The sequence below is a fragment of the Hypanus sabinus genome, chromosome 2, assembly GCF_030144855.1.
Source record: "Hypanus sabinus isolate sHypSab1 chromosome 2, sHypSab1.hap1, whole genome shotgun sequence".
Lineage (NCBI taxonomy): Eukaryota > Metazoa > Chordata > Chondrichthyes > Myliobatiformes > Dasyatidae > Hypanus > Hypanus sabinus.
This window is the reverse complement of record NC_082707.1, coordinates 40,293,002-40,320,418: the sequence shown is the minus strand read 5'-3', so window position 1 is coordinate 40,320,418 and position 27,417 is coordinate 40,293,002. Positions and strand designations below refer to the sequence as shown.

Below are 27,417 nucleotides of genomic sequence, written 5' to 3'. Positions count from 1 at the left end.
TCATCGAAATGTATCTATGTTCACCATACTGAAATTTTAATCAGGCATATAATGATTAAAATTCCCTTTTTGATCAAAGGAAGATTCTGAAATGATATTCACTGTAATGCTGCTTACTTTTACCTGCTTGATTATTTGGCATGTGTTTATCAAAATATAGTATGTTTTTAAATAAAGATAAAGTAGCTCATTCATGGGTGAATAGGGGTTAGTTGATACTTAAGCAATAGATAGACTCTTATGGGAATAGAATTGCATTTTGAGTGCACAAGCATTAAAGGACAGCAGTAGAATGAAAAACAAATGTTCAATATTGAAGAAAAAACTTAATTTTAAGATTTTGAAGAGAATATATTGAAAGACCTTAATATGATGCAAATGATGCTTCCACCAGACAGTCACCAACTCCTGTCAGGGGCAAGTCCTAATCAGCTATTCTTGACACAGTCCTGTCTGGATTTTGCTGAGAATGCCAAGAAGCAACAAAACTTTTCTTTTCATTAACAGAACCCTTTACGCACAGTGTCAATGACACTGAAGAAAACTTTTTTTTTATCATGATGACAGTTGTGCTTTTTGTCTCAATATTTTGAAAGGAAGGAGAATATGGACATTCTATGATCCTTGGATCATTGTTTTCAGCATATAAAATTGCAGAAGATGGTTGTACCTTAAGTACGTAGTTAAATGTGCAAGCCTAGATGTAGTGTAATGCAGCTTTATAATCTTCAAGTAGTCAGTAGGTAAATGTTGAACACCAAAATAATAATTTCTTCTCATAATTTTGATCTGTTGCATCAAAAAGGTATATTGAATGAAATTATGTTTTCAAAATACTCTGTTACACTCAGTCATCTAATTTAAGGAGAAATAACAATTAGCTGACGTGAACTGGAAAATTATCCTTGTGCTAAACTAAAGATATTTGTAATCTAGATATAAGCTAAGTGTTTGGACTTGCGTCATTAAAGTACATCTTGCTTTATCTCCCAATGTAGCTAATCCCTTCAGAAAAAAAGTTTAAAAAACAACAAGTTATTTTGTGCCTAATTCTTAGACATTTTAAAATATCAGGTTTGGTTCAATACAATTTGCAGAGTAGTGACGTAAAACATTCTGCATGCTTTTGCGAAGCATTGCAGTCTTGCCTTGATAGCCTACCATGACAGAAACTTGATCACTGGAAGCTGGCTTGAAATGTAAGTCCTTTGAACTGCATTTTTCATACATTTCATTATTATATGAACAGTTTGGATGAATGTACAGCAGAACATTGGCAATGTAATGTAGTTAAACCTCAAGCTGCTACATTATTTGGTCAATTCTAATACAATTGAAAACATATCTTATTTATTTCACTGACTTCTGTAATACTTGTTCTGATTCCTTTCCATATTATTGCTTTCTTTGTTCTGTTATTTTTTCCGGTTGGACGACTAGCTATGCGGTTCTTTTTAACTTTGAAGTAATTTTCCCCCATCAAATCTCATTGCCCCCCCCCCAGGCCAAAAATTAATTTAATGATCAAAGATGTCCAGTGGAGAGTTGTCTGTTATATTAATTTTCAAACCTAATGAATTAACATTAAAATTCAAAGTTTTCATTTTGATCAGAAATATTTTTTCAAGGATATATATTGGAAAGAATATGGGACTATAGGCCAAGCGGAGATGGATGGATGGAAAGAAAGAAAACAAAATATGATGATTGTTTTGTGCTTCATGGGTAAACTTAAAACTAGTAAATTTCTGTGTTTTTAATTTTACAAAGGAAGTAAGTGGAGTTTTCTGTTTAGTATTGTACTAGCAGATCTATGCAGTAATATGTTCTGACCCCTAAAATATTCTTCAACATTTGAGAGGTTGATGAAAGAATCTTAAGTGAAATATAAAGCTGCAGAAAAAAACTAATTTTTTGTCTGCCTATCCTGAGCAGTATTTGGTCAACTGTGATGAAGTACTGTTAATGAAGGACGGTTGTATAACTGAGAGGGGGTCTCATGAAGATTTAATAATCTTGAATGGAGATTATGCAGCAATGTTCAATAATCTACAGCTGGGAGACACTCCACATATTGAGGTAATTTTATTGCATCACCTACTAATGTTTAAGATATGTATAGGATCTCTGTATTTTCACCTTTTATGTGGCAAGTGATCTTGCAAGTTTCATCTGACTAATCAGGTGATCATAATGACTACTTGACTAATTTGAGAGGAGTGTGATAGCTCAGTACATAATGATTTTCCCTTTTTGTCATCCCAGACATTTAAGATTTATGTGGCAGTGAAATTAAGAATTAAAAGTGATGAAGAATGTGCTAGTGCATGAATAAAAACACAAACATTATCAGTTTAAGATATTACCAGTTAATGCTTTCTTTGAATTTAAAATGTGAAGAATTTGATCTGTGGATAGAAGAGAACTTCACAAACCCACCTACAAAAATACATAGCAGTCTCTGTAGAATGGGCTCTTTTTCCAGTGAGAATTTCCTGAACCATATCACAAAGTTCAGTGAATTTTTATTTTCATGTTTGTTATTTTAATATTTATTAAGGAATTAAAATCCACACATGTTTTGGGCTGAGAGTTTTGGACTGATAATTTTTGAATATTTCTCTCAAACCTAATCACACCTCACATAGTAAAGCATAACACTTTTAAGCTACCTCAACAATAATTTATAAATACATCGTTTTTTCCTTAGTTTGTCATTTCCTTTGAATATTAGGGAAAAGTTTGTAAAGTAATGTACTCTCAGAGAGCAAGACAATGTCTGTATGTGGAAATTCAGAACAAGCAGATGCAGGTCCACAGTCCGTTATCCGAAATCCTTGGGGCCAGTTGCATTTCGGAATTCAGAATTTTTCGGATTTCAGAAAGTTGATAATGATATTGATAATTAACCTGTCTCAGTGTGGGTAGACTTTAGGACCCGAGGGAACTCCGGACCTACGCACCTACGCACATCCTCCCATATACTTTAAATCATCTCTAGATTACTTATAATACCTAATACTATGTAAATGCTATATAAGTAGTTGTTATATTGTATTGCTTAGGGAATAATGACAAGAAAAAAGTCTCTACATGCTCAAACAACAAATGCTGGAGAGAGAACTTCCGGGTTTTCCCGATCTGCACTCTTTTATAAATGCTTTTACAGTTTATTTATAGAGTAATATAGACAGTAGGTGTAGGAGTAGGCCATTTGGCCCTTCTAGCCAGCACCACCATTCACTGTGATCATGGCTGATCATACACAATCAGTACCCCGTTCCTGCTCTCTCCCCATATCCCTTGACCCTGCTATCTATAAGAGCTCTATCTAACTCTCTTTTGAATGCATCCAGAGACTTGGCCTCCACTGCCTTCTGGGCAGAGCATTCCACATATCCACCACACTCTGGGTGAAAAGGTTTTAACACATCTCTGTTCTAAATGGCCTACCCCTTATTCTTAAACTGTAGCCTCTAGTTCTGGACTCACCCATCAGCGGGAACTTGCTTCCTGCCTCCAGTGTGTCCAATCCCTTAATAATCTTATATGTTTCAATCAGATCCCCTCTCATCCTAAATTCCAGTGTATACAAGCCCAGTCGCTCCAAAACTTTAAAATTATGACAGTCCCGCCATTCCGGGAATTAACCTTGTGAACCGATGCTGCACTCCCTCAATAACAAGAATGTCCTTCCTCAAATTTGGAGACCAAAACTGCACACAGTACTCCAGGTGGGGTCTCACCAGGGCCCTGTACAGCTGCAGAAGGACCTCTTTACTCCTATACTCAATTCCTCTTGTTATGAAGGCCAACATGCCATAGCTTTCTTCACTGCATGCTTGCTTTCATTGACTGATGTACAAGAACACCTAGATCTCATTGTACTTCCCCTTTTCCTAACTTGACTCCATTTAGATAGTAATCTGCCTTCCTCGTCTTGCCACCAAAGTGGATAACCTCACACTTATCCACATTAAACTGCATCTGCCATACATTTGCCCACTCACCCAACCTGTCCAAGTCACCCTGCATTCTCATAACGTCCTCCTGACATTTCATACTGCCACTCAGCTTTGTGTCATCAGCAAATTTGCTAATGTTACTTTTAATCCCTTCATCTAAATCATTAATGTATATTGTAAACAGCTGCGGTCCCAGCACCGAACCTTGCGGTACCCCACTGGTCACAGCCTGCCATTCCGAAAGGGACCCGTTAATCACTACTCTGTTTCCTGTCAGCCAGCCAATTTTCAATCCATGTCAGTACTCTGCCCCCAATACCATGTGCCCTAATTTTGCCCACTAACCTCCTATGTGGGACTTTATCAAAAGCTTTCTGAAAGTCCAGGTACACTGCATCCACTGGCTCTCCCTTGTCCATTTTCCTAGTTCCATCCTCAAAAAAACTCCATAAGATTAGTCAAGCATGATTTTCCCTTCATAAATCCATGCTGACTCGGACCGATCCAGGGGTTGAGCTGGAGGCAGGTGTACTGATAAATGAAATAGTGGTATAATTATAGACCATAAATACACTAGTACATTTTATTTTCAACAAAAACATTCAACAAAACATAAAAATATACAGCTTCAAATGAACAGAGTCAAACATATGGTAAATGACTTGATGGAATAAATGTAGAACGTAAATACTCTAGGACATATACAGGTTCAAACTAAGCTAAGTATGTACAGGTACCTCTAGTTAAGTTGCATTACTTCTGGCAAACAAAGCTAAATACTCTACAGGTACCCGATGGGCCAGGAACAGGATTCTCAAGTTATGAAGCAGCACTGCGACAGACAGCGTTTTTTAAAACTTCTTCAAGTGTCATTAACATAGGTTTATGTCTAAGCAATCTCTCTTTAAGTGAGTAAACTGCCATAATCTCTTGCTCACTGATAAATGCATGTTGTCTTTCTGTTTCTTTAAATCATATACAGTGGTAGTTCCGACACCATATTCTTCAGTAAGACGTTGCACAGACACACCCTGATCAAGCTTCTGCATTAGCTTCACTTTCTGCGTTATTGATAACGATAGATGCTTCCTTCTCTTTTTCTCATTGTTACCCATAGGGGTATCTGCAGCTCTTTTTGACATTTTCACAGTGAAGTTAACACAAAGTCAACAGTGAACACAAAATATCAGTGAACAGCAAATGCATGTGTAACCAGTACGAGCACTGAGCCACAACTGACGTCTGGCAGCTTGAGTGATGTCAGCTGTTGGTGCGCTAAACAAGCTTTATGACACACTCCACGAAAAAATTTTCGGAGCTTTTCGAATTTCAGAATTTCGGATAAGGGATTGTGGACCTGTATTGAATTTCCATATTTAACTCTGCCCAGTTGCTTCAGAAGCTGCTATCATTTTCTTGATGCAATGAATTTTAATATTGATAGTATTGCAAGGAAAATTAAACTAAATTGTCCTGGTAGTAAATTTACTAGGAAAAATCATAATAATGTAGTAACCAGTTTGTCTGAAGAGAGTCTTTGTTTCTATTTTGCATTCTGTTTTTTTTAAGGTACACAACCAAAAAATTGCCAACAGTTCCTTGAAGAAACCTCAAGACAAAAGCCAGACTGGATCAGTAAAGAAGGAAAGAAAAGCGAATAAAGCAGCAGGTACTTTAAAAAGAATGTTCTATGAACTCTAAGTTATAGTGTTTAATGTTGTTAATGTGGAACTGTGGCGACCCATTTCCTGGCACATCCGAACCGGCTCACAATTAGATAGCCTACAGGGGTTTGCGAGCACAGAGCTTTGGAGCCTCTGCGCCACGGGGGGCAGGTCGAGAGAGGCTTAAAAGTGAGGCTGAGGATTTCGAATAAAGTTTTTCCTTCGACTGCAGTTACCGACTCCGTGTCGTAATTTTAGCGCTGCGTGTAGCACACCGCTACAATTAGTGACCCCGACGGTCCAAACGATTTTTGGACCAGAAATGACCGACGCCGCCTCTGTTCATGCGGTTTCGTTGAAACTGCCGGGTTTCTGGACACAGCGCCCAAACCTATGGTTCCAGCAAGCCGAAGCCCAATTCCACGTTCACCAGATCACCTCAGAAGACACCCGCTACTACTACGTGGTGAGCTCCCTCGACCAGGACACAGCGGCCCAGGTCGCGGAGTTCGTACAGTCGCCCCCGGCAGACGGCAAGTACACGGAATTCAAAGCCCTGCTCCTCAGGACTTTCGGACTCTCACGGCGCGAGCGGGCTGCCCGTTTACTGCACCTGGAAAGCTTGGGCGACAGACCTCCATCGGCTTTAATGAATGAGATGTTGTCTCTCGCCAACGGACACACACCCTGCCTCATGTTTGAACAGGCATTCCTGGAGCAGCTGCCCGAGGACATACACCTGCTGCTGTCCGACGCGGATTTCAGTGACCCCCGGCAAGCCCGGGTGGACTTGCTGTGGAACGCCAAAAAGGTGAGCGGGGCGTCCATTGCACAGTTCTCCCAGCCACGCTCCCAGCAGCAAACCAGTCCAGGCCCGGCCGCAGAGCCCGCCAACCCCCGGCCCAATGAACACTGGTGCTTCTACCACCAGCGGTGGGGTGCAGAAGCCCGCCGTTGTCGCCCGCCCTGCAAGTTCCCGGGAAACGCCAGGGCCAGCCGCCGCTGATGGCTACGGCAGCTGGCCATCGGGATAGCCTCCTGTATGTGTGGGATAGAAGGTCAGGACGCCGGTTTTTGGTCGATACTGGGGCTGAGATCAGCGTTTTACCTCCGACGAGTTACGACACCCGCAGCAGGGCACCGGGTCCCCCCCCGAGGGCCGTGAACGGCAGCACAGTAAGAAACCTATGGCACCCGTCAGGTGCAGCTACAGTTCGGCTCCAGCCAGTTCACGTGGGACTTCACACTGGCCGCCGTAGCCCAACCGCTTCTGGGTGCGGATTTTTTGCGAGCTCACAGCCTACTGGTCGACCTGCCCAGGAAGAGACTGGTACACGCCGAGACCTTTCAGACGTTCTCCCTGGGTGCAGCCCAGTTGCCAGCCCCTCACCTCGGCTCCATCATGCTGTTCGACAACGACTTCACCAGGGTCCTGGCGGATTTCCCATCGGTTCTGGCACCACAGTTCACAGCGGCCATGCCCAGACACGGCGTACAGCACCACATCCCGACCCAGGGACCACCCTTCCACGCCCGCGCTCGGCTGCTTCCCCCGGACAAGCTCCGACTGGCGAAGCAGGAGTTCCAGAGAATGGAGAAATTGGGGATCATCCGGCGGTCCGACAGCCCATGGGCCTCCCCCCTGCACATGGTGCCCAAAGCGATGGGAGGCTGGAGACCATGCGGCGACTACCGCAGGCTGAACGAGACTACCACACCGGACCGCTACCCTGTGACGCACATTCAGGACTTTGCAGCAAACCTGCACGACGCACGGATCTTCTCCAAGGTAGACCTCATCCGAGGGTACCATCAAATCCCGATGCATCTTGACGACGTCCCCAAAACGGCTCTCATCACCCCGTTTGGCCTTTTCGAGTTCCTCCGCATGCCGTACGGCCTGAAGAATGCCGCACAGACGTTCCAGCGGTTAATGGACGTGGTGGGACGGGACCTGGACTTCGCATTCATCTATTTGGATGACATCCTCATAGCCAGCAGCAGTCATCAGGAGCATCTGTCCCACCTCCGTCAACTCTGCGCTCGACTGAGTGAGTACGGTCTTACAATCAACCCCGCCAAATGCCAGTTCGAACTCGATACCATTGACTTCCTGGGCCACAGGATTACTAAAGACGGGGCAGCCCCTCTGCCCGCTAAGGTAGATGCGGTCCGCCACTTTTCCCGACCCACCACGATCAAAGGCCTTCAGGAATTCGTAGGTATGGTCAATTTCTACCGCCGCTTCCTCCCTTCAGCTGCCCGGATCATGCGCCCCCTGTTCGCCCTGATGTCGGGTCCGAGCAAGGACATTACCTGGGACGAGGAGTCCGCCGCTGCTTTCGTTCAAACGAAGGAAGCTTTGGCGAACGCCGCGATGCTAATACATCCCAGAATGGACGCCCCTACCGCCCTCACAGTGGACGCATCTAAGACGGCAGTCGGTGGGGTGCTGGAGCAACTCATCGCAGGTCGCTGGCAACCCTTGGCGTTTTTCAGCAAACACCTGCGGCCACCCGAGCTCAAGTACAGTGCTTTCGACCGGGAACTGTTGGCGCTCTACCTGGCAATCCGGCATTTCAGGTACTTCCTAGAAGGTCGGCCCTTCACCGCGTTCACGGACCACAAACCGCTTACCTTTGCGTTTACGAAAGCGTCCGACCCCTGGTCGTCCCGCCAGCAACGCCACCTGTCCTACATCTCTGAATACACGACGGATGTCCGGCACGTCTCGGGTAAGGACAATGTCGTGGCGGATGCGCTCTCTCACCCTACCGTTCATGCCCTTTCCCAAGGGGTAGACTTTGAGGCACTGGCAGAGGCACAGCAGGCGGATGAGGAGATTCCAAGTTACAGAACCGCAGTCTCCGGTTTGCAGCTCCAGGACCTCCCCGTGGGCCCAGGTGAGAGGACCCTACTCTGTGACGTCGCCACCGGCCAGCCCCGTCCCGTCGTCCCAACAGCCTGGCGGCGCCGTGTTTTCAACTCCATTCATAACTTGGCGCATCCCTCCATCCGGACAACTGTCCGGATGGTTTCCAGCAGGTTCGTTTGGCACGGACTCCGCAAACAGGTCAGTGAATGGGCCAAAACGTGCATGCACTGCCAGACGGCCAAGGTGCAGCGGCACACCAAAGCCCCACCGCAGCAGTTCCATCCCACCCACAGGCGTTTCGACCACATTCATGTAGATATCGTGGGCACCTCCTGACTATCATGGACCGGTTCACGAGATGGCCAGAGGCGGTCCCGCTCACCGACACCACCTCCGAAACTTGCGCCCGAGCCCTGATCGCCACCTGGATATCTCGCTTTGGTGTACCAGCCCACATTACCTCCGACAGAGGCGCCCAGTTCACCTCCAGCCTGTGGTCAGCTATGGCCAGCCTTTTGGGGACTCAGCTGCACCACGCCACTGCCTACCACCCACAGTCGAACGGGCTAGTGGAGCGTTTCCACCGTCACCTGAAGTCGGCCCTCATGGCCCGCCTGCGAGGAGCCAACTGGGCGGACAAGCTTCCCTGGGTCCTACTTGGCATCCGTACAGCGCCCAAGGACGACCTGCATGCCTTGTCGGCCGAGTTGGTATACGGCGCGCCCCTGGTCGTCCCCGGGGAGTTCCTACCAGCCCCACGGGGGCAAGAGGAAGATCCTGCAGCAGTCCTGGGCAGACTACGCGAGAAGCTCGGTAACCTGGCCCTCATACCCACTTCACAGCACGGGCGGCACCCGACCTGCGGTACCCAAAGACCTACAGAACTGTAAGTTTGTGTTCGTACGAAGGGGCGGGCATCGGCCACCGCTGCAGCGGCCATACGAGGGGCCGTTTATGGTGCTCCGGAACAATGGGTCCACGTTCGTGCTGGACGTTGGGGGGAAAGAGGAGGTTTTCACGGTGGACCGCCTCAAACCGGCCCATGTGGACCTGGCGCAACCGGACGAGTTTCTGGCACCTCGGCACAGAGGCCGACCTCCCAAGCAGGTTCTGGCCCAGACTGTGGACATTGGGGGGTGTATTGCTGGTTCGGGTGGGGGGGGGGGGGGGTTATGTGGCGACCCATTTCCTGGCACATCCGAACCGGCTCACATTTAGATAGCCTACGGGGGTTTGCGAGCACAAAGCTTTGGAGCCTCTGCGCCACGGGGGGCAGGTCGAGAGAGGCTTAAAAGTGAGGCTGAGGATTTCGAATAAAGTTTTTCCTTCGACTGCAGTTACCTACTCCGTGTCGTAATTTTAGCGCTGCGTGTAGCACACCGCTACAGAACTATATTTCAAAGGGCCATCATATATTTTAAGATATAGAATGCAAGCCAAGGACAGAGAATTTGGCAGAAATAGCCACCAGCAGATTCTAAAAGGAGAAATCAAGACTGATCAGGGTGTGGGGTTCAGAATTGTCAGTCACAGCAAAGTTATCAATTTTTCAAAATAGAGGGAATTTACAAGCCTAATTTGAAGAGTCATGTCAGTTAAAATTTAGTTTTACAGGCAGTCCCTGGGTTACAAACAAGTTCCGTTCCTGAGTCCGTCTTTAAGTCGGATTTGTATGTAAATTGGAATAGCTACATCTGGTATTATTTAGCGTCAGTTAGTCAAACATTTGTCTTAGTATATAGTATATATTTTACCTTTCTATGCATATAAAACATTTAAGAAACATTTGTATTTCAATAATTAAATCACTGCGTTGCTTAGTAATAGTCGTAGCTTTCATCAGGGCAGGGCCTTTCACATGCTCCATTATTCTCACTTTATCCTTTTAAAATTGCTCCAATCATTGACCGACTGTAGCCTAATGCTTTTCCAATGACTGATGATTTTTCATCTCTTTCTGATGGCTTTATTATTTCCACTTTATTTTCAACCGTGATTGTTTTCCGTCAATGGAACAGATACAGTACATACTGTACTATACACCACGGGTGCCGGGCCTGAGCTGCTTTGTGTCCTAAAGTCCACCCGCACTGTGGCAGGTTAAATGGGACAAGTGCTGACCCAAATACTCTAAAACATCTTAAACATAATAATACAGTACTGTACATAATACCGTAATAATAAAAGTAACTACATACGGTTGCATCGATGTCATGCATACTAGAAGGGGCATTCATGAGGTAACATGATGATGGACCTGGTGCTGGAGAGTGATTCTGCTGCTGGAGAGGGCAGGTTTACTACTGGAGTCAATTTCTTGAAGTAGGCATCAAGGGAGGCTCGTACAGAGCTTTTCTTTTTTTCTTCATCATAACTGGCCTTGTAGCAGCTGAGGTTCTTGGTAACAGCACAGTGAACTTATGCTGAACCTCTCTGTATTAGGATCTTGCTCCTCTAACTTTGCCATTCCTGCTTTAATGAGACGAAAGGCTTCAGCTAACTTTTTCGGTTCCAGAGTTCCTAGGTTCAGTCTTTTTCCTCAAATGCTATCATCTGCAGCTGTAGTTCCATAAGGTCTTCATTGGTCAGTTCTTCGGGATGGGAGTTGAGTAAGTCTGCAACATCATTTTCACTGATGTCTAACTGCAGTTCATTACCAATATCAACCACAGCTTGCCTGGCTTTGGCAATGTCATCAGCTGTAAATCCCTGAGAAACATGCGCAAACTGGGGGCACAAATTAAACCATACTCCTTTCATATTTGACTGCTTCACTTCATCCCAAGAATCAGCAATATTTTTGATGGCATCATAGATGTTATAATCCCTCCAAAACTCCCTTAAGCTCATCACATCATCTTGGGTAGCCCTGACTGCTTGTGAGAAGGTACACCGTAAATAATAGGCCTTAAAGGAGACCATGACTCCTTGATCCATGGGCCGAAGTAGCGATGTGGTGTTGGGAGGTTAAAATATGACTTTTACATTGGGGTGAAGGTCACCTAAAGTACTTGGATGTCCAGGTGTGTTGTCAAGCACAAGGAGAATCTTGAAAGGAATTTTCTTGGCCAAGCAATAACGTTCAACAGCAGGAATAAAATGGTTCAAGAACCAATCTTCAAAGATGGCTATTGTAACCCAAGCCTATGAATTTGCCTTCCAAATAACAGGAAGAGATGCCTTAATGATATGGCGAAGTGCCTTCAGATTTAGGGAGTGATACACAAGCAAAGGCTTGAGCTTGAAATCCCCAGATGCGTTACCCCCAAGCAATAACGTTAGCCTATCCTTCAATACCTTATGCCCTGGTGCACTTTTTTCCTCTTTTGAAATGTAGGTCCTTTCAGGTATTTTTTTTCCAAATTAAGCCAGACTCATCTACATTAAATATTTGGTCTGGCAAATAACCTCCCTCGATAATTTTTTTAAACATTTCAGGAAAATCACTCACAGCACTTACATCAGCATTCGCTGCTTCACCTTGCACTTTAATATTATGTAAATTTGCCCTAATTTTGAAATGATTGAACCAACCCCTACTTGCAACAAATTCTTCATCTCAAGCACCTTCATTTGCTGTACATGCAGCTTTTCAATCATTGAAAAGGCTTCGAACCTTTTCTTGCAGTAAAGTAAGGCTAATAGGAATATTACGCTGATTTTAATCGTCTAACCAAATTATCAATAGCCTTTCCATTTCAATAATGAAACCACTGCTTAGGGCCTTTCACACACTCTATTATCCTTTAAAATAAGGGCTTTTAATACCCATCTGATTAAGTGCTCTAGCTTCATTTCTGATTTGTTCAAAGGATGTGTCTATCGGGACCCTGAGGACTTGTGGAAACTGTGTGGTGGTTTCTTTCAAACTTATAGTCTTTTAACATCTTTGGACTATTTTTACTGTGCCCATGGTCTGTTTTTTTTAATCTTTTAAAAATCTTTTTATTAATTTTTAAACAAACATAAATGAAACATGAATACAGAGAGTTTGAGAGTACATAACTAATAGTTTAAAGTATGATAGATTAACAAATAGATGATAATCCATATATAATAACCTCCCAAACTCAGTGTAGTTATGAAAAATGGAGTAAATAAAAAAAAACAAAAAAAAAGAGAAAAGAAACCTAACCAACATGGGCCGTTACATTATGTCAAATATACACAGTAATGTCAATAACTCCGCACCTCCATACAAATAATTAAGGATAATAAAAGTAAGGTTTAGGAAAAGTCAGTTTAGCTCATATGAAAATGTTGAATAAATGGTCTCCAAGTTTCTTCAAATTTAACTGAAGGGTCAAAGACAACACTTCTAATTTTTTCTAAACTCAACCAAGAAATAGTTTGAGAGAACCACTGAAATATAGTTGGAGGATTAATTTCTTTCCAATTCAGTAGGATAGATCTTGTAGCCACTAAGGTAACAAATGCAATCATCCGTCGAGCTGAGGGGGATAAACAACTATTATCCACCTTTGGTAAGCCGAAACTTGCAGTAATAGGATGTGGTTGCAATTTGATATTCAGAACTGTTGAAATAGTACCGAAAATATCTTTCCAATAATTTTGCAAGCAAGGGCAGGACCAAAGCATGTGGGTCAATGAAGCAACTTCAGAATGACATCGGTCACAGGTTGGATTAACATAAGAATAAAATCGAGCAAGTTTATCCTTGGACATGTGAGCCCTATTGTACAACCTTAAGTTGTATTAAGGCATGTTTAGCACAAATAGAAGAAGAGTTGACTAATTGTAAAAATTTCTCCCACTGCTCAGTGGGTATAAGACAATGAAGTTCTTTTTCCCATTCCTTAATTTTTTCTGATACTTCTGGCTGTTTCTGGCAAGGATTCAGAGCTAAAAAGATTTCCATAATGTCCATTGGACATAATTTTGGAAAAAAACTAACATATTATTCAAGAAATTTCTTACTTGCAATTATCTAAAAAGAAATTAGTTTTAGGCAAATTATATTTATTAGATAGCTGTTCAAAGGACCTAAAACTGTTATCTAAAAATAGATCACGAAATCATGTTATACCTTTTGTTTTCCATAATACAAAGGCTTGATCCATAAAAGAGGGCTAAAAAAAAAGTTAGATATAATAGGACTTGATAAGATAAACTTATTTAAGCCAAAGAATTTACGAAATTGAAACCATATTTGTAATGTATGTTTAACTATAGGATTAGTTATTTGTTTATTCAATTTAGATAAAGCAAAAGGAAGCGAAGATCCTAAAATGGAAAATAATGAGAAGTCTTGTACAGATTTGTATTCCAAATTTACCCATTGTGAGCCAGATGCTATAATCGATTCTTGTGTCCAAAATATTAAATATCGAATATTAACTGCCCAATAGTAAAATCTCAGGTTTGGCAAAGCCAAATCACCCTCCTTCTTAGGCTTCTGTAAATTTTTTTTTTACATAATCTAGGATTTTTATTCTGCCACACATACAAGGTTATTTTGGAGTCAATAATATCAAAAAAAGATTTAGAAAAAAAATCGGTAATGCTTGAAATAAATATAAAAATTTGGGTAATACTGTCATCTTGATAGCATTAATTCGACCAACCAATGACAAAAATAATGGGGACCACCTGGTAACAAGTTGATTTGGTCAATTAAAGGTAAAAAATTAACTTTAAATAAATCCTTATGTTTCTTGGTAATTTTAATACCCAAATAAGTAAAATGATCTGTGACAACTTTAAATGGTAAGTGTTTATAAATTGGAACTTGCATATTTAATGGAAATAATTCACTCTTATTAAAGTTCAGTTTGTAACCAGAAAAGCTACTAAACTGAGCAAGCAAGGACGAAATAGCAGGAATAGATCTCTCAGGGTCAGATATGTATAGTAACAAATCATCAGCATATAATGATAACTTATAAGTCCCTTCCCCACGGGTAATACCAATAATATTAGGTGATTCACAAATGGCAATGGCTAAAGGTTCCAAAACAGTGTCAAATAATAAAGGACAGCCTTGCCTCGTACCACAGATTAACTGGAAAAAAAGATCTCTGATTATTTGTAAGAACCGAAGCCAAAGGTTTATAATATATAATATATAATAATATATAATATATTAATTTAATCTCAGACTAAAATTAAAATTCTGCAACATATTAAATAAATATGGCCATTCTATCAAACGCTTTTTCAGCATCTAAGGAAATGACACATTCTGGTATTTTAGATGGAGTATAAATTATATTAATTAATTTTGTAATGTTAAAAGATGTATAATGATTTTGAATAAGTCTGGTCTGGTCTTCAGAGATAATTTGAGGTAATATATTTTCTAATCTAGTGGCCAAAATTTTGGTAAAAATCTTAGAATCTGTATTCAGCAAGGATACAGGCGGATAGGATGCATATTCAGTAATTTTAAGAATTAGAGAAATGGAGGCATCATAAAAAGATTGTGGTAATTTACCTACAGTTAATGCATCTTTAAAAAATTTTACAAAGCCAAGGAGAGAGTATAGAAGAAAAGGATTTTAAAAATTCCGCAGTATAACCATCCGGACCAGGGGCTTTACCTGAATTCATTGAAAAAATAGCCTCTTTTATTTCAGTTTCCATAACAGGTGTGTCTAGAAGTACACTATCTTCTGTTGTTAATTTTGGGATATTCAATTTTCTTGAAAATTCATCCATTATGGAAGAATCCTCAACAAATTCTGATTGATATAATAAAGAATTATAAAAATTTTGAAAAGCTTTATTTATCTCTTTATGATCAATCGTCAAAGTGCCATCTCGTTTACGAATCTTAGTGATTTGTCGTTTAACCGAAGCGGTTTTCAATTGATTAGCCAATAACTTGCCAGATTTATCTCCACTTACATAAAACTGGATTCTAGTTTTAATTAACTGATTTTCAATCAAAGAAGATAATAACAAACTATGCTCCATTTGAAGTTCAACTCTCTCTTTATAAAGTTCTTTATTAGGGGTCACTGAATAAATCATCAATTTCTTTAATTTTATCGATCAATGTTAATATTTCAGTATTCATTTCCTAACTCCAGCAGAGTATGAAATAATCTGTCCGCGAATAAATGCTTTAAAAGTGTCCCAGAATGTTCCACTAGAGATCTCTTCTGTAGAATAAGAAAGTCCGAGTCCTGCAGTAAAGTAGAGTTAAACCTCCAAGATATAGCATTAGAAGATGAATCCGTTGTCTTAATAGATAGCTTCAAAGGTGCATGGTCAGAAATGGTAATGGAATCATATTTATAATCAATAGCATCTGTAAGTAAACAATGATCAATAAAGAAGTAGTCAATTCTTGAATAGTTATGATAAACATGAGAAAAGTATGAAAATTCTTTATCGTTAGGGTGTATGAATCGCCAAATTTCAGAAATTCCGGAATGAACCATAAAGGAATTAATAAGAGAGACCGATTTATTCAGAAGAACCTGGGTGAGCTTGGATCGATCCATCAAAGGATTTAAACAACAGTTAAAATCCCCACCCATTATCAACATGTACTCATTTAAATTAGGAAGGGATGTAAATAAGCACTTAAAAAAATTCAGGACAGTTTGGAGCATAAACATTAACTAAAACAACTTTTTGATTAAAAAGTGAACCAGTGATGAGCAAAAATCTACCTTATGGATCCAAAATTGTTTCATAGTGTATAAAAGAGGTTGAAGAATCTATAAAAATGGAAACGCCTCTTACTTTGGCTTGGGAATTCGAGTGATACTGTTGGCCTTTCCAAAACCTAAAAAAATCGTTGACTATCCACCTTCCTCACATGAGTCTCTTGTACAATGATAATATTAGCATTCATTCTGTGGAATACTTTGAATATTTTTTTCCATTTGATCGGATGATTTAGACCATTAGTATTCCAAGAAACAAAATTAATAATCTTATCCATATTGCCAATATTTATCGCAGTTAATACATAAGGTTAAGAAATAGATGAACTCATGAATCCGGAAGAGGGAAGTAAGTTCAAGGAGGAACCGGAAGTTATGACATTCCAACCATTTTTGTAGTTTCGAGTCAGCCCATGAAGTAGAACTAAGCAAGAAGCAAGCCAAAAAAAAGAATCCCCCTCCCCCACCCTCAAAACCCCAGAAAAAAAGCCAAAAAGAGACAAGCAGGCAAACTAATACTAACTTTACCCCCATGTCTCAAGACGGCAACTCAAACGAAAAAGTACAAAAAACAGACACCACAAACCACCCTTTTTTTTTGAAAAAGGGTTAGTATAACAAAGATTAAACTATAAAATTAGTGTTTTATATATACACATACACACATACATATATACATATATAAAAGGATTAAAAGAAAAAGGAAAAAAAACTAAAACATTAAAACCCAAGAATGGATAATATTGTATTAATATTTTAAAAGAAAGTTCTAAATCTTGTTCGGACACATCCAAACGGATGTGATGTATCCAAGCACTAAGGTCTTATGTAAAAAAGAAACGACATCTTAGGAAAAAGTTTATTATAAAAACCTTAATATTTAAGTGTTAAAGATATAAAAAGTGTATATAAACTTTAAAAAAAAATCTGATGAGTTACTTTCAAAACTAACAGAATAATCATATAAAAATAATGAACTCAGAATAAACCAAAAAAACGGATCTTAAGTGTGTAAAACAAGTACACTATCAGCCATCATGTAAAAATCATCAAATTATAAAAGGTCTAAATCTATAGACTAATTATTAGCACAAAAAAAAGTTAATACAAATAGTAAAAATATAATACATTGGTCAACTCGTAGTGAAAAAAGTACTATTCTTCAAGGAATCTTTGAGCATCCGCTGGAGATTTGAACAACTGACGTCTCATCTTTGAGAGTAACTCTCAATTGTGCTGGAAATAACAGTGCTTGTTTGTAGCCTTTCTGATGAATTTCCAACATAACCGATTTAAAAGCCATTCTTGCCCTCAAAACTTCGGGACTGTAGTCTTCCAGAATACAAAATTTGAGATTTTGAAAGTTGATCATACCCTTTTTCTGGGCAGCCCGAATCAGACGTTCTTTAGTATGAGGATAATGAATCCGGAGAATCACTGGCCGTGGTTTTGTACCTGGAGCTGTTTGAAAACAAGAAATGCGATGTGCATGGTCGATTATTGGAGAGGTACCCAGAACTTCTAAGCCGAAGACGTCCATTAAAAATTTAGAGAAAAATACAGTCAGATCACCGTTCTCAAAATTTTCCGGAAGCCCAATTATCCGGAGATTTTGTCTTTGAGACCAGTTTTCAAGATCAGTAATTTTAGATTTATAATGATCCAGCAGTTGAGAAGTTGAAGATTGCTATTGTTCTGGAGTTTCAATTTTACGAACTCTCTGGCGAGCGGCATCTTCGAGAGCTAAAGTTCTTGCTTCTTGTTGTTGAGAATCCAGTGTAAGTGATTGAAGTTTTGCATTGACTGTCTTTAAAATTTCATCAAGCGTAGAAAGCTTTGGGGTTAGTTTATTCTCCAGTTTTTCAAGTCTCTCGTCCATAAGTTTCACAATTGCTTCTAAAGTTAATGGTTCTTTCGCCAGTTTCGATTCCTTAGCTTCTTGTGGTTTAGACATTTTAACGAGTTGAAAAATAATTCAAACAGTTAAAAAAAATTCATAAGTATCAACCCCTTTAGAATAGGTATAAACAGGTCAATTAGGGGGTGATTGTAAGTAGAAAAAAGTAAAAGGATTGGAATGAAGCCTAAAACAGTCTCACTCCATAAGTGCCATCTTGAGACCTCCTGTTTTTTTTTAATCAATTATGGTATTGTTTGCACTGTTGTAACTATATGGTTTTGTGTAGGTCTTGTGGCTTTAGATTTTGGTTTGTTTAGTGGTAGAGTTGGTCTCCTGACTTGATGTGTCTGGGTAGTCTTGTTTTGTCTGGTGGATTTGGAGCTCCTTTCCAGGGAACACGCTAAGATGGTAGCGCAATATTAATACGCAGCAGCCTCTCCAGACTCTGGATTTGGGGATTGTCAAACGTTATGTGGATTTTCTGATGTAGTCTATTTTGTCTTGTGCTTTTGTGATATCTTTCTGGAGAAACGTTGTCTCATTTTTTTAACTGCATTGCAGTTGTGGTTTCTAAATGACAATAAACTCCTTACAGGCAGCAACAGGAATTGAACTCAGATGGCTGGTACTGTAAAGCATTGTGCTAACCACTATGCTACCATGCCTCCCTATTACTGTTACTACCGGTCCATGCTGGCTGCGGTCTCCTGATGAAGAAGCTAAGGATCCATCTGCAAACATCATAACACGTATCTTCTATTTATAAAATGGTATCGTGCTGACGAACATGGCTACTGTAGCCAGTAATTATGCAATTTAGCAAACTGCATGTGACAGATTGTAAGCTATGCACAGGAAGTAGCTTCAAGGATAGTAAGCAGAAACTGCACTTACTTTAAAGACTAGCTTTATTTGTCACATGTACGTAGAATCTTGTGTACAGTGAAATGCATCATTTGCATCAACAGCCAACTCAGACCAAGTATGTGCCGGGGGCTGTCCGCAAATATCACTATGGTTTTGATGCTAACGTAGAATGCTCACAACTTAGTAATATGCATGTGTTTGGGATATGAGAGGGATCTGGGGTAATAGAGAAAACCCATACTGACACGGGCAGAACACAAATTCCTTACAGAAGCAGCAGAAACTGAACCCTAATCACGGGAACTGTAAAATATTATGCTGGCTGCAACAGTACCATGCCACCCCACTTGGAGGTATTCTTAAGAGGTCCAGGATTAATGGAAATAGATGTGAACTAAATCTTGTTCTCTTTGAGAAAGATGCTAAAGTGCTGTCAGAGTCTTGTATATTTTACCCATTGTGGTTAAGTTTTCAATATTCGTTTCACTAACTCTGATAGAAGGCATAGACCTTTTCCATGTTTTCTCTACCCATGATAAAGGCCACATGGCCCTGAACGTATACTTGCGACTTTCCCAGGTGGTGGTGACTAATTCCTGTTGCATCCTGCGGTTTGCAACTCACGCTACAATTCCTACTTCAAAGAGGTTTTCTGATCAAGTGGAGAGGAATTTTTATCGTTTTCTTGCAGAAGGCATCAAATATCCCCCAAGGCAACAAACAATACCAGAAGTTAAAAATGTGATTATACAGGCAGATTTCAGTTGGGCCATTCAAGTTCCCTTCAATGGCCATCAAAAACAAGGGGAACTATTTCCTCTTGCTGCTCAATGACATTACTGTTGAATGCTGACCCATTGAGCAGAGAACGCTACTTAATTTCTGGGGCTGTATGGCAACATAGGAGTCAGTGTGTTGCAGTGTAAGACTCAACTAACATCACAAACCCTTTGTACCATCTACAAAGCACATGGGCATTATGAATAGGATGTTGTTTATTTGTATACATGACTGCAGCTTCAGAGATAGTATAAAGCTTTGTTTAATTGAGCACAATGTAATCATCTATATTGTCATGTTTGTCAATTAGCCTAAATATGATTTAGGTCCATTATTGATTCAATAGATGTAGAATGTATTAAATAGATAGCAACTACTGTCTAGGTTTTATTTACAATACATGGAAGTGCCTCCGCCTATACAGCCTGAGGTCATAAAATATAGGAGCAGAAGTAGGTCATTCGGCCCATTGAGTCTGCTCCACCTTTCAATCACGGGCTGATGCAATTCATTCCCATACCCCTGCCTTCTCCCCATACCCTTTGATGCCCTGGCTAATCAAGAATCAATCTGTCTCTGCCTTAAATACACCCAATGACCTGGCCTCCACAGCTGCTCTTAGCAACAAATTCCACAGATTTACCTCCCTCTGACTAAAGTAATTTCCCCACATCTCTGTTTTATATAGACATCCTTCGATCCTGAAGTTGTGCCCTCTTGTCCAAGGCTCCCCTACCATCAGCAATAACTTTGCCAAATCTAATCTGTTCAAGCCTTTTAACATTCGGAATGTTTCTATGAGATCCCCCTTCATTCTCCTGAACTTCAGGGAATACAGCCCAAGAGCTGCCACACGTTCCTCATACAGTAACCCTCTCATTCCTGGAATCATTCTCATGAATCTTCTCTGAACCCTCTCCAATGTCAGTATATCCTTTCTAAAATAAGGAGCCCAAAACTGCAAACAATACTCCAAGTGTGGTCTCACAAGTGGCTTATAGAACCTCAACATCACATCCCTGCATTTGTATTCTATACCTCTAGAAATGAATACCAACATTGCATTCATCTTCTTCACCACTGACTCAATCTGGAGATTAGCCTTTAGGTTATCTTGCACAAGGACTCCCAAGTCCCTTTGCATCTCTGCATTTTGAATTCTCTCCCCATCTAAATAATAGTCTGCCCATTTATTTCTTCCACCAAAATGCATGACCATACTCATTCCAACATTGTATTTCATTTGTCACTTCTTTGCCCATTCCCATAAACTGTCCAAGCCTCCCTGAAGTCTTTCTTTTTCCTCAACACTACCCGCTCCTTCACTTTGTATCATCAGCACTTTTTGCACACTAATCTCCTGTGTGGGACCTTGTCAAAAGCCTTTTGAAAATTTAAATATACCACATCCACTGGCTCTCCCCTATCCACTCTACTAGTTACATCTTCAAAAAATCTATAAGATTCGTCAGACATGATTTTCCTTTCACAAATCCATGCTGACTTTGATGATTTCACCTCTTTCCAAATGTGCTGTTATCACATCTTTGATAACTGACTCTAGCAGGAGATTAATGTGCAAACTTAAAGCACACGGTATTGGGGGTATGGTATTGATGTGGATAGAGAAGGTTGGCAGACAGGAAGCAAAGAGTGGGAGTAAACGGGACCTTTTCAGAATGGCAGGCAGTGATGAGTGGGGTACCGCAAGGCTCAGTACTGGGACCCCAGTTGTTCACAATATATATTAATGATTTAGACAAGGGAATTAAATGCAACATCTCCAATTTTGCAGATGACACGAAGCTGGGCGGCGCTGTTAGCTGTGAGGAGGATGCTAAGAGGATGCAGGGTGACTTGGATAGGTTAGGTGAGTGGGCAAATTCATGGCAGATGCAATTTAATGTGGATAAATGTGAGGTTATCCACTTTGGATGCAAGAACAGGAAGACAGATTATTATCTGAACGGTGGCCGATTAGGAAAAGGGGAGATGCAACGAGACCTGGGTGTCATTGTACACCAGTCGTTGAAGGTGGGCATGCAGGTACAGCAGGCGGTGAAAAAGGCAAATGTTATGTTGGCATTCATAGCAAAAGGATTTGAGTACAGGAGCAGGGAAGTTCTACTGCAGTTGTACAAGGCCTTGGTGAGACCGCATCTAGAATATTGTGTGCAATTTTGGTCCCCTAATCTGAGGATGAGGAAAGACATTCTTGCCATAGAGGGAGTACAAAGAAGGTTCACCAGATTGATTCCTGGGATGGCAGGACTTTCATATGAAGAAAGACTGGATCGACTAGGCTTATACTCACTGGAATTTAGAAGATTGAGGGGGGATCTTATTGAAATGTATAAAATTCTAAAGGGATTGGACAGGCTAGATGCAGGAAGATTGTTTCCGATGTTGGGGAAGTCCAGAACGAGGGGTCACAGTTTAAGGATAAAGGGGAAGCCTTTTAGGACCGAGATGTGGAAAAACTGCTTCACACACAGAGTGGTGAATCTGTGGAATTCTCTGCCACAGGAAACAGTTGAGGCTGGTTCATTGGCTATATTTAAGAGGAAGTTAGATATGGCCCTTGTGGCTAAAGGGATCAGGGGTATGGAGAGAAAGCAGATACAGGGTTCTGAGTTGGATGATTAGCCGTGATCATACTGAATAGCGGTGCAGGCTTGAAGGACCGAATGGCCTACTCCTGCACCTATTTTCTATGTTTCTATTTTCCCCACCACCAATGTCAGACTAACTGGTCTATAATTCCCTGGTTTTTCTCTCCCTTTTTTAAAAAGTGGGGTTACATTAGCCACCCTCCAATCATCAGGAACTAATCCAGAATCTAAGGAGTTTTGAAAAATTATCACTAATGCATCCACTATTTCTTGGGCTACTTCCTTAAGCACTCTGGGATGCAGACCATCTGGCCCTGGGGATTTATCTGCCTTTAATCCCTTCAATTTGCCTAACACCACTTCCCTGTGGATAGACCTCACAAGAGCAGTGCATGCAAGACGGCCCAAGTATCTCACAGAACTAGAAGCCTTTTGCAAGGAAGAGTAGGCGAAAATCCCCCAAACAAGAATTGAAAGACTTTTAGCTGGCTACGGAAAGCGTTTACAAGCTGTGATACTTGCCAAAGGGTGTGTTACTAAGTACTGACCGTGCAGGGTGCCCAAACTTTTGCTTCAGGCCCTTTCCCAAAAAGGAAAATTTTTTGTTATTTTGAAACTATGAAAGAGGGAAATAAAAGAAAGTAATCTTGCTTAAAATATTAAAGAAATGTGTCATCTTTAACTTTATGCCTATCAGAAATCAGGTCATCTTTTACTCGCTTAACTATTCACAGTAACAGAAATTTTGACCAAGGATGCCCAAACTTTTGCATGCCACTGTGTCTGACTTGCACTTCCCTTATTTTTCACAGAAACTCCAGCCATTGCTGCTGTGCTGTCCTTCCTGCTCATCTCCCTTTCCAGTCAACTTTGGCCAGTTCCCCTCTCATGCCATTGTAATTTCCGTTAATCCACTGAAGCACTAACACATTGGAATTTAGTTTCTCCTTCTCAGATTTCAAAGTGAACTCAATCATATTGCGATCACTGTTCCCTAAGGGTTCCTTAACCTTAAACTCTCTTATCACCTCCGGATCATTGCACAACACCCAATCTAGCACTGCTGATCCCCTAGTGGGTTCAACAACAAGTTGTTCTAAAAAGCCATCCCTTAGGCATTCTATGACTTCTGTCTCTTGAGGTCCAGTACTGACCTGGTTTTCCCCTTCCACTTTCATGTTAAAATCCCCAACATTTATCATGACATTGTCCTTCTGACACACCTTTTCTATCTCCTCCTGTAATTTGTAATCCACACCCTGGCTGCTGTTTGGAGGCCTGTATGCAACTACCATTCGGGTCCTTTTACCCTTGCAATTTCTTAACTAGAAGGATAGGAAACTTTTCACTTGAGTAGGATCTACTGGGTCACCACAAAGTCAATGATCACCTTTTCTGAGAAATTATATGCCTGTTCCATTGTGCTTGCTTGGTCACAATTTGGATCTTTCTACATATCATAGACTGTTATAGCAGTTAGTTTGGCAAACAAGACTTCACCTTTGGAAAATTTGGGTTGATCAATAAATGTTGAACTTCCAATGAGGCTCCTCCGATAAGTGATCAGAAACAAAGAGGAACCAGAATAGTCCAAGCAACACTATTCCCCTGTTCGCCTTCATGTTTTGCTACACTCCTTCAGAACTATGGGGACTACACTCAGTGTTCTGACAGAGGTAGCTAAAGAGATTGTAGAAGCATGAATAATGATCTTCCAGGAATCACTAAATTCTGGAATGGTTCTGGGGGATTGGAAAATTGCAAATGCCACTCTGCTTTTTAAAAGGTGAGGGAGTGAGAAGAAAGGAAATTAATGTCCATTTAGCCTGACTTCAGTGGTTGGGAAGATGTGGGAGTCCATTATTAAGGATGTTTATTCTGTAAATTGTTAAAGCAGATTGTTTTTCTGATACCGTATGTGTACTTCCCAACAATCTGGCTTGCCAGATGCTGCCTTACTCTAAATGCAAAGCCTGTCTGCAGATAGGTAATTGGTATTGTCATGTATTGAGATACAGTGGAAAGATTTTATTTGCATTACCATCCCCTCAGATCATTTATATAGAAGTACATCAAGGTAATGTAAAAGAAATGGAATACAGAATATGGTGTTACAGTTACAGAGGAAGTACATTACAGGTGAACAAATAAGATGCAAATGGCTTGTTGAAGTAGATTGAGAGATCAAGAGTTTATTATATACGAGGTCCGTTCAAGAGTCTTAACAGTAGGGTAAAAAATTGTTCTTGTGGAGTGTAGTATGTGCTTTTGTATCTTTTACATCTTCTACCCAATTGAAGGGAGGAAAAGAGAAAATGACGGGTAGAAGGAGTTGTTGATTATGATTGCAATGGGCTGGGTTACATTCACAGCACTGAAATTTCTTGCTTTCTTGGATAAAGCAGTGCCATACCAAGCTGAGATATATCTGAATTGGATGTGGTCTATGGTACACCTGTTTAAGAAAAAGAAAATTGGCAGTAGAGATGCTGGTGTGCTTCTTTGACTATAGTGTCCGCAGTGCTAGACCAGGACACAGTTGGTGATACATGTATCTTGGAACTTAAAGCTCTCAACTATTTTCACTTCCGACAGGGGCATATGCTTCATTCTAAAGTCAGTGACCAGTTCCTAGTTGAGTGGTTTTACAAAAGTAACCTCTCAACATCAGCAAGACCAAGCAGTTAATTGTGGACTTCAGGGATATATGTCAGGAGAACACACACCAATTCTTATTGAGGAGCAGGCAGTGGAAAGTTCCTGGGTGTCAACATCTCATGTGTTCTCCCTGAGCCTAAAACATTGATGCAATCATGAAGACACGCCACCAGTTCTACTTCATTTGAGAAGATTGATGTGTCATCAAAGACTTGCACATTTCTATTTATGTATGTTGGAGAACATTCTGACTGGTTGCATTACAGCCTATTATGGCAGTTCCAATGCACATTGTTGCAAGAGACTGCAGAGTGTTGGAGATTCAACCAGTTTGATCAAGGCTCAAATCTTCCCACCATCAAGGACACCTCCAAGAGGTGATCCTTTAAGAACACACATCCGTCATTAAGGACAGTCACCATCAGGACATTCCCTCTTCTCATTACTACCATCAGGGAGGAGGTACAGGAGCCTGAAGACCAACACTCAATGTTATAAGAACAGCTTCTTCCCCTCCGTCATTAGATTTCTGAAGAGTCCATGAACAATACATCATTGTTCATTGAACTACTTATTTAATGTGTAACTTGGGGTAGTAATTTTTATATCCTGCATTGTACTAAAATTTAAAGTCAATTTATTTTCAAAGTACAGTCAGCCCTCCTTATCAAGTCAAGTCACTTTTTATTGTCATTTTGACCATAACTGTTGGTACAGTACACAGTAAAAATGAGACAATGTTGTTCAGGACCATGGTGCTACATGAAACAATACAAAAACTAAACTGAACTACGTGAAAACAACACAAGAAAAAAGAAACTACACTAGACTGCAGACCTGCCCAGGACTGCATAAAGTGCACAAAACAGTGCAGGCAAAATAGGAACCCCGCCCCATGGATACCAAGAAACGTAGATGCTCAAATCCCTTATTTAATCTGTCTCAGTGCGGGTGGACTTTAGGACCTGGTGGAGCTCTGAACCTTATTTAACCTGTCTCAGTGCGGGTGGACTTTAGGACCTGGTGGAGCTCTGAACCTTATTTAACCTGTCTCAGTGCGGGTGGACTTTAGGACCTGGTGGAGCTCTGAACCTTATTTAACCTGTCTCAGTGCAGGTGGAATTTAGGACCCGTGGGAGCTCTGGACCCACCGCCCACAGCTACTGTTGAATCCGCAGTGTTTCTGTTCCGTTGACAGAAAACGATCACGATTGAAAATAAAGTGGAAATAATAAAGTGATCAGAAAGAGGTGAAACGTCATCAGTCAATGGAAAAGCGTTAGGCTACAGTTGGTCAACGATCGGAGCAATTTTAAAGGATAAAGTGAGAATAACTGAGTGTGTGAAAGGCCCTGCCCTGATGACAGCTACAATTATTACTAAGCAACACAGTGGTTTAATTATTGAAATACATGTTTTTTAAGTGTTTTATGTGCATAGAAAGGTAAAATATATACTATATGCTAAGACAAACATTTGACTGATGCTAAATAATACTGGATGTACCTGTTCCGACTTAACGTACAAATCTGACTTAAGGATTGCCTGTACTGGAAATCATCTCTAGATTACTTATAGTACCTAATACAATGTAAAGGCTATGTAAATAGTTGTTAAGCTGTATTGTTTAGGAAATACAGACAAGAAATAAAGTCTGTACATGCTCAAAACAACAAGTGCTGGAGAGAGAACTTCCGGGTTTTTCCAACCTGCGGATAAGGAGGGCCAACTGTACATAAAAGCCACTGTATACAACCTTGAGATTCATTTTCTTGTGGGCATACTCAATAAATGTATAATAGAAAAATAACCATAACAGAGTCAATGAAACACTGCACCAACTTGAGAATTCAACCAGTGTGCAAAAGACAACAAACTGTGCAAATACAAAAAGAAAAGAAATAATAATAAATAAATAAGTAAGCAATACATAGAAATGCAGAAGTCTATAGCACATTATAGACCCTCTAGCTCACAATGTTGTGCCGACCATGTAACCTTCTCTAGAAGCTGCCTAAAATTTCTCTACCACACAGCCCTCTATTTTTCCAAGCTATCTAAGAGTCTCTTTAAAGACCCTATTGTATCTGCCTCTACCATCTTCGCTAGCAGTGCGTTCCACACACCCACAGTGCATTTCAGGAACATGAGATGAGAGTCCTTGAAAATGAGTCCATAGGTTGTGGGAACATTTCAATGATTTCAAAGTTAAGCCCTTTAGTTCAAGAGCCTGATAGTTGAGGGATAATAACTATTCCAGGTGTATGTCCTGAGGGTCCTGTGTCACCTTCTTGATGACAACAGCGAGAAGCGAGCGTGTCCTGGGTGTTGGTAATCCCTGATGATGCTGCTTTCCTGCAACGTTTCATATAGATGCGCTCAGTGGTGATGAGGGTTTTGCCTGTGATGGACTGGGCTGTATCCATTACTTCTCGGAGGATTTTTCGTTCAAGGAATTG

The 27,417-nt window shown here is 40.9% G+C and overlaps 1 protein-coding gene across 7 annotated transcripts in view; it reads left to right on the top strand.

Moving 5' to 3' along the window:
- The window catches only part of abcc5 (ATP-binding cassette, sub-family C (CFTR/MRP), member 5), a 136,149-nt gene that overhangs the window by 74,640 nt on the left and 34,092 nt on the right, over positions 1–27,417 (top strand). For 6 of the 7 annotated variants that reach the window (XR_009506872.1, XM_059944643.1, XM_059944647.1 and 3 more), the window contains 3 exons: positions 1,936–2,079; positions 5,535–5,634; positions 21,484–21,558. Coding sequence is in view for 6 of the 7 variants with exons in the window: in XM_059944643.1 (XP_059800626.1) it covers positions 1,936–2,079; positions 5,535–5,634; positions 21,484–21,558 (319 nt within the window). In the remaining variant the exon portion in view is untranslated. The remainder of the gene's footprint in view (positions 1–1,935; positions 2,080–5,534; positions 5,635–21,483; positions 21,559–27,417) is intronic. The other variant, XM_059944658.1, reaches the window with a different exon arrangement.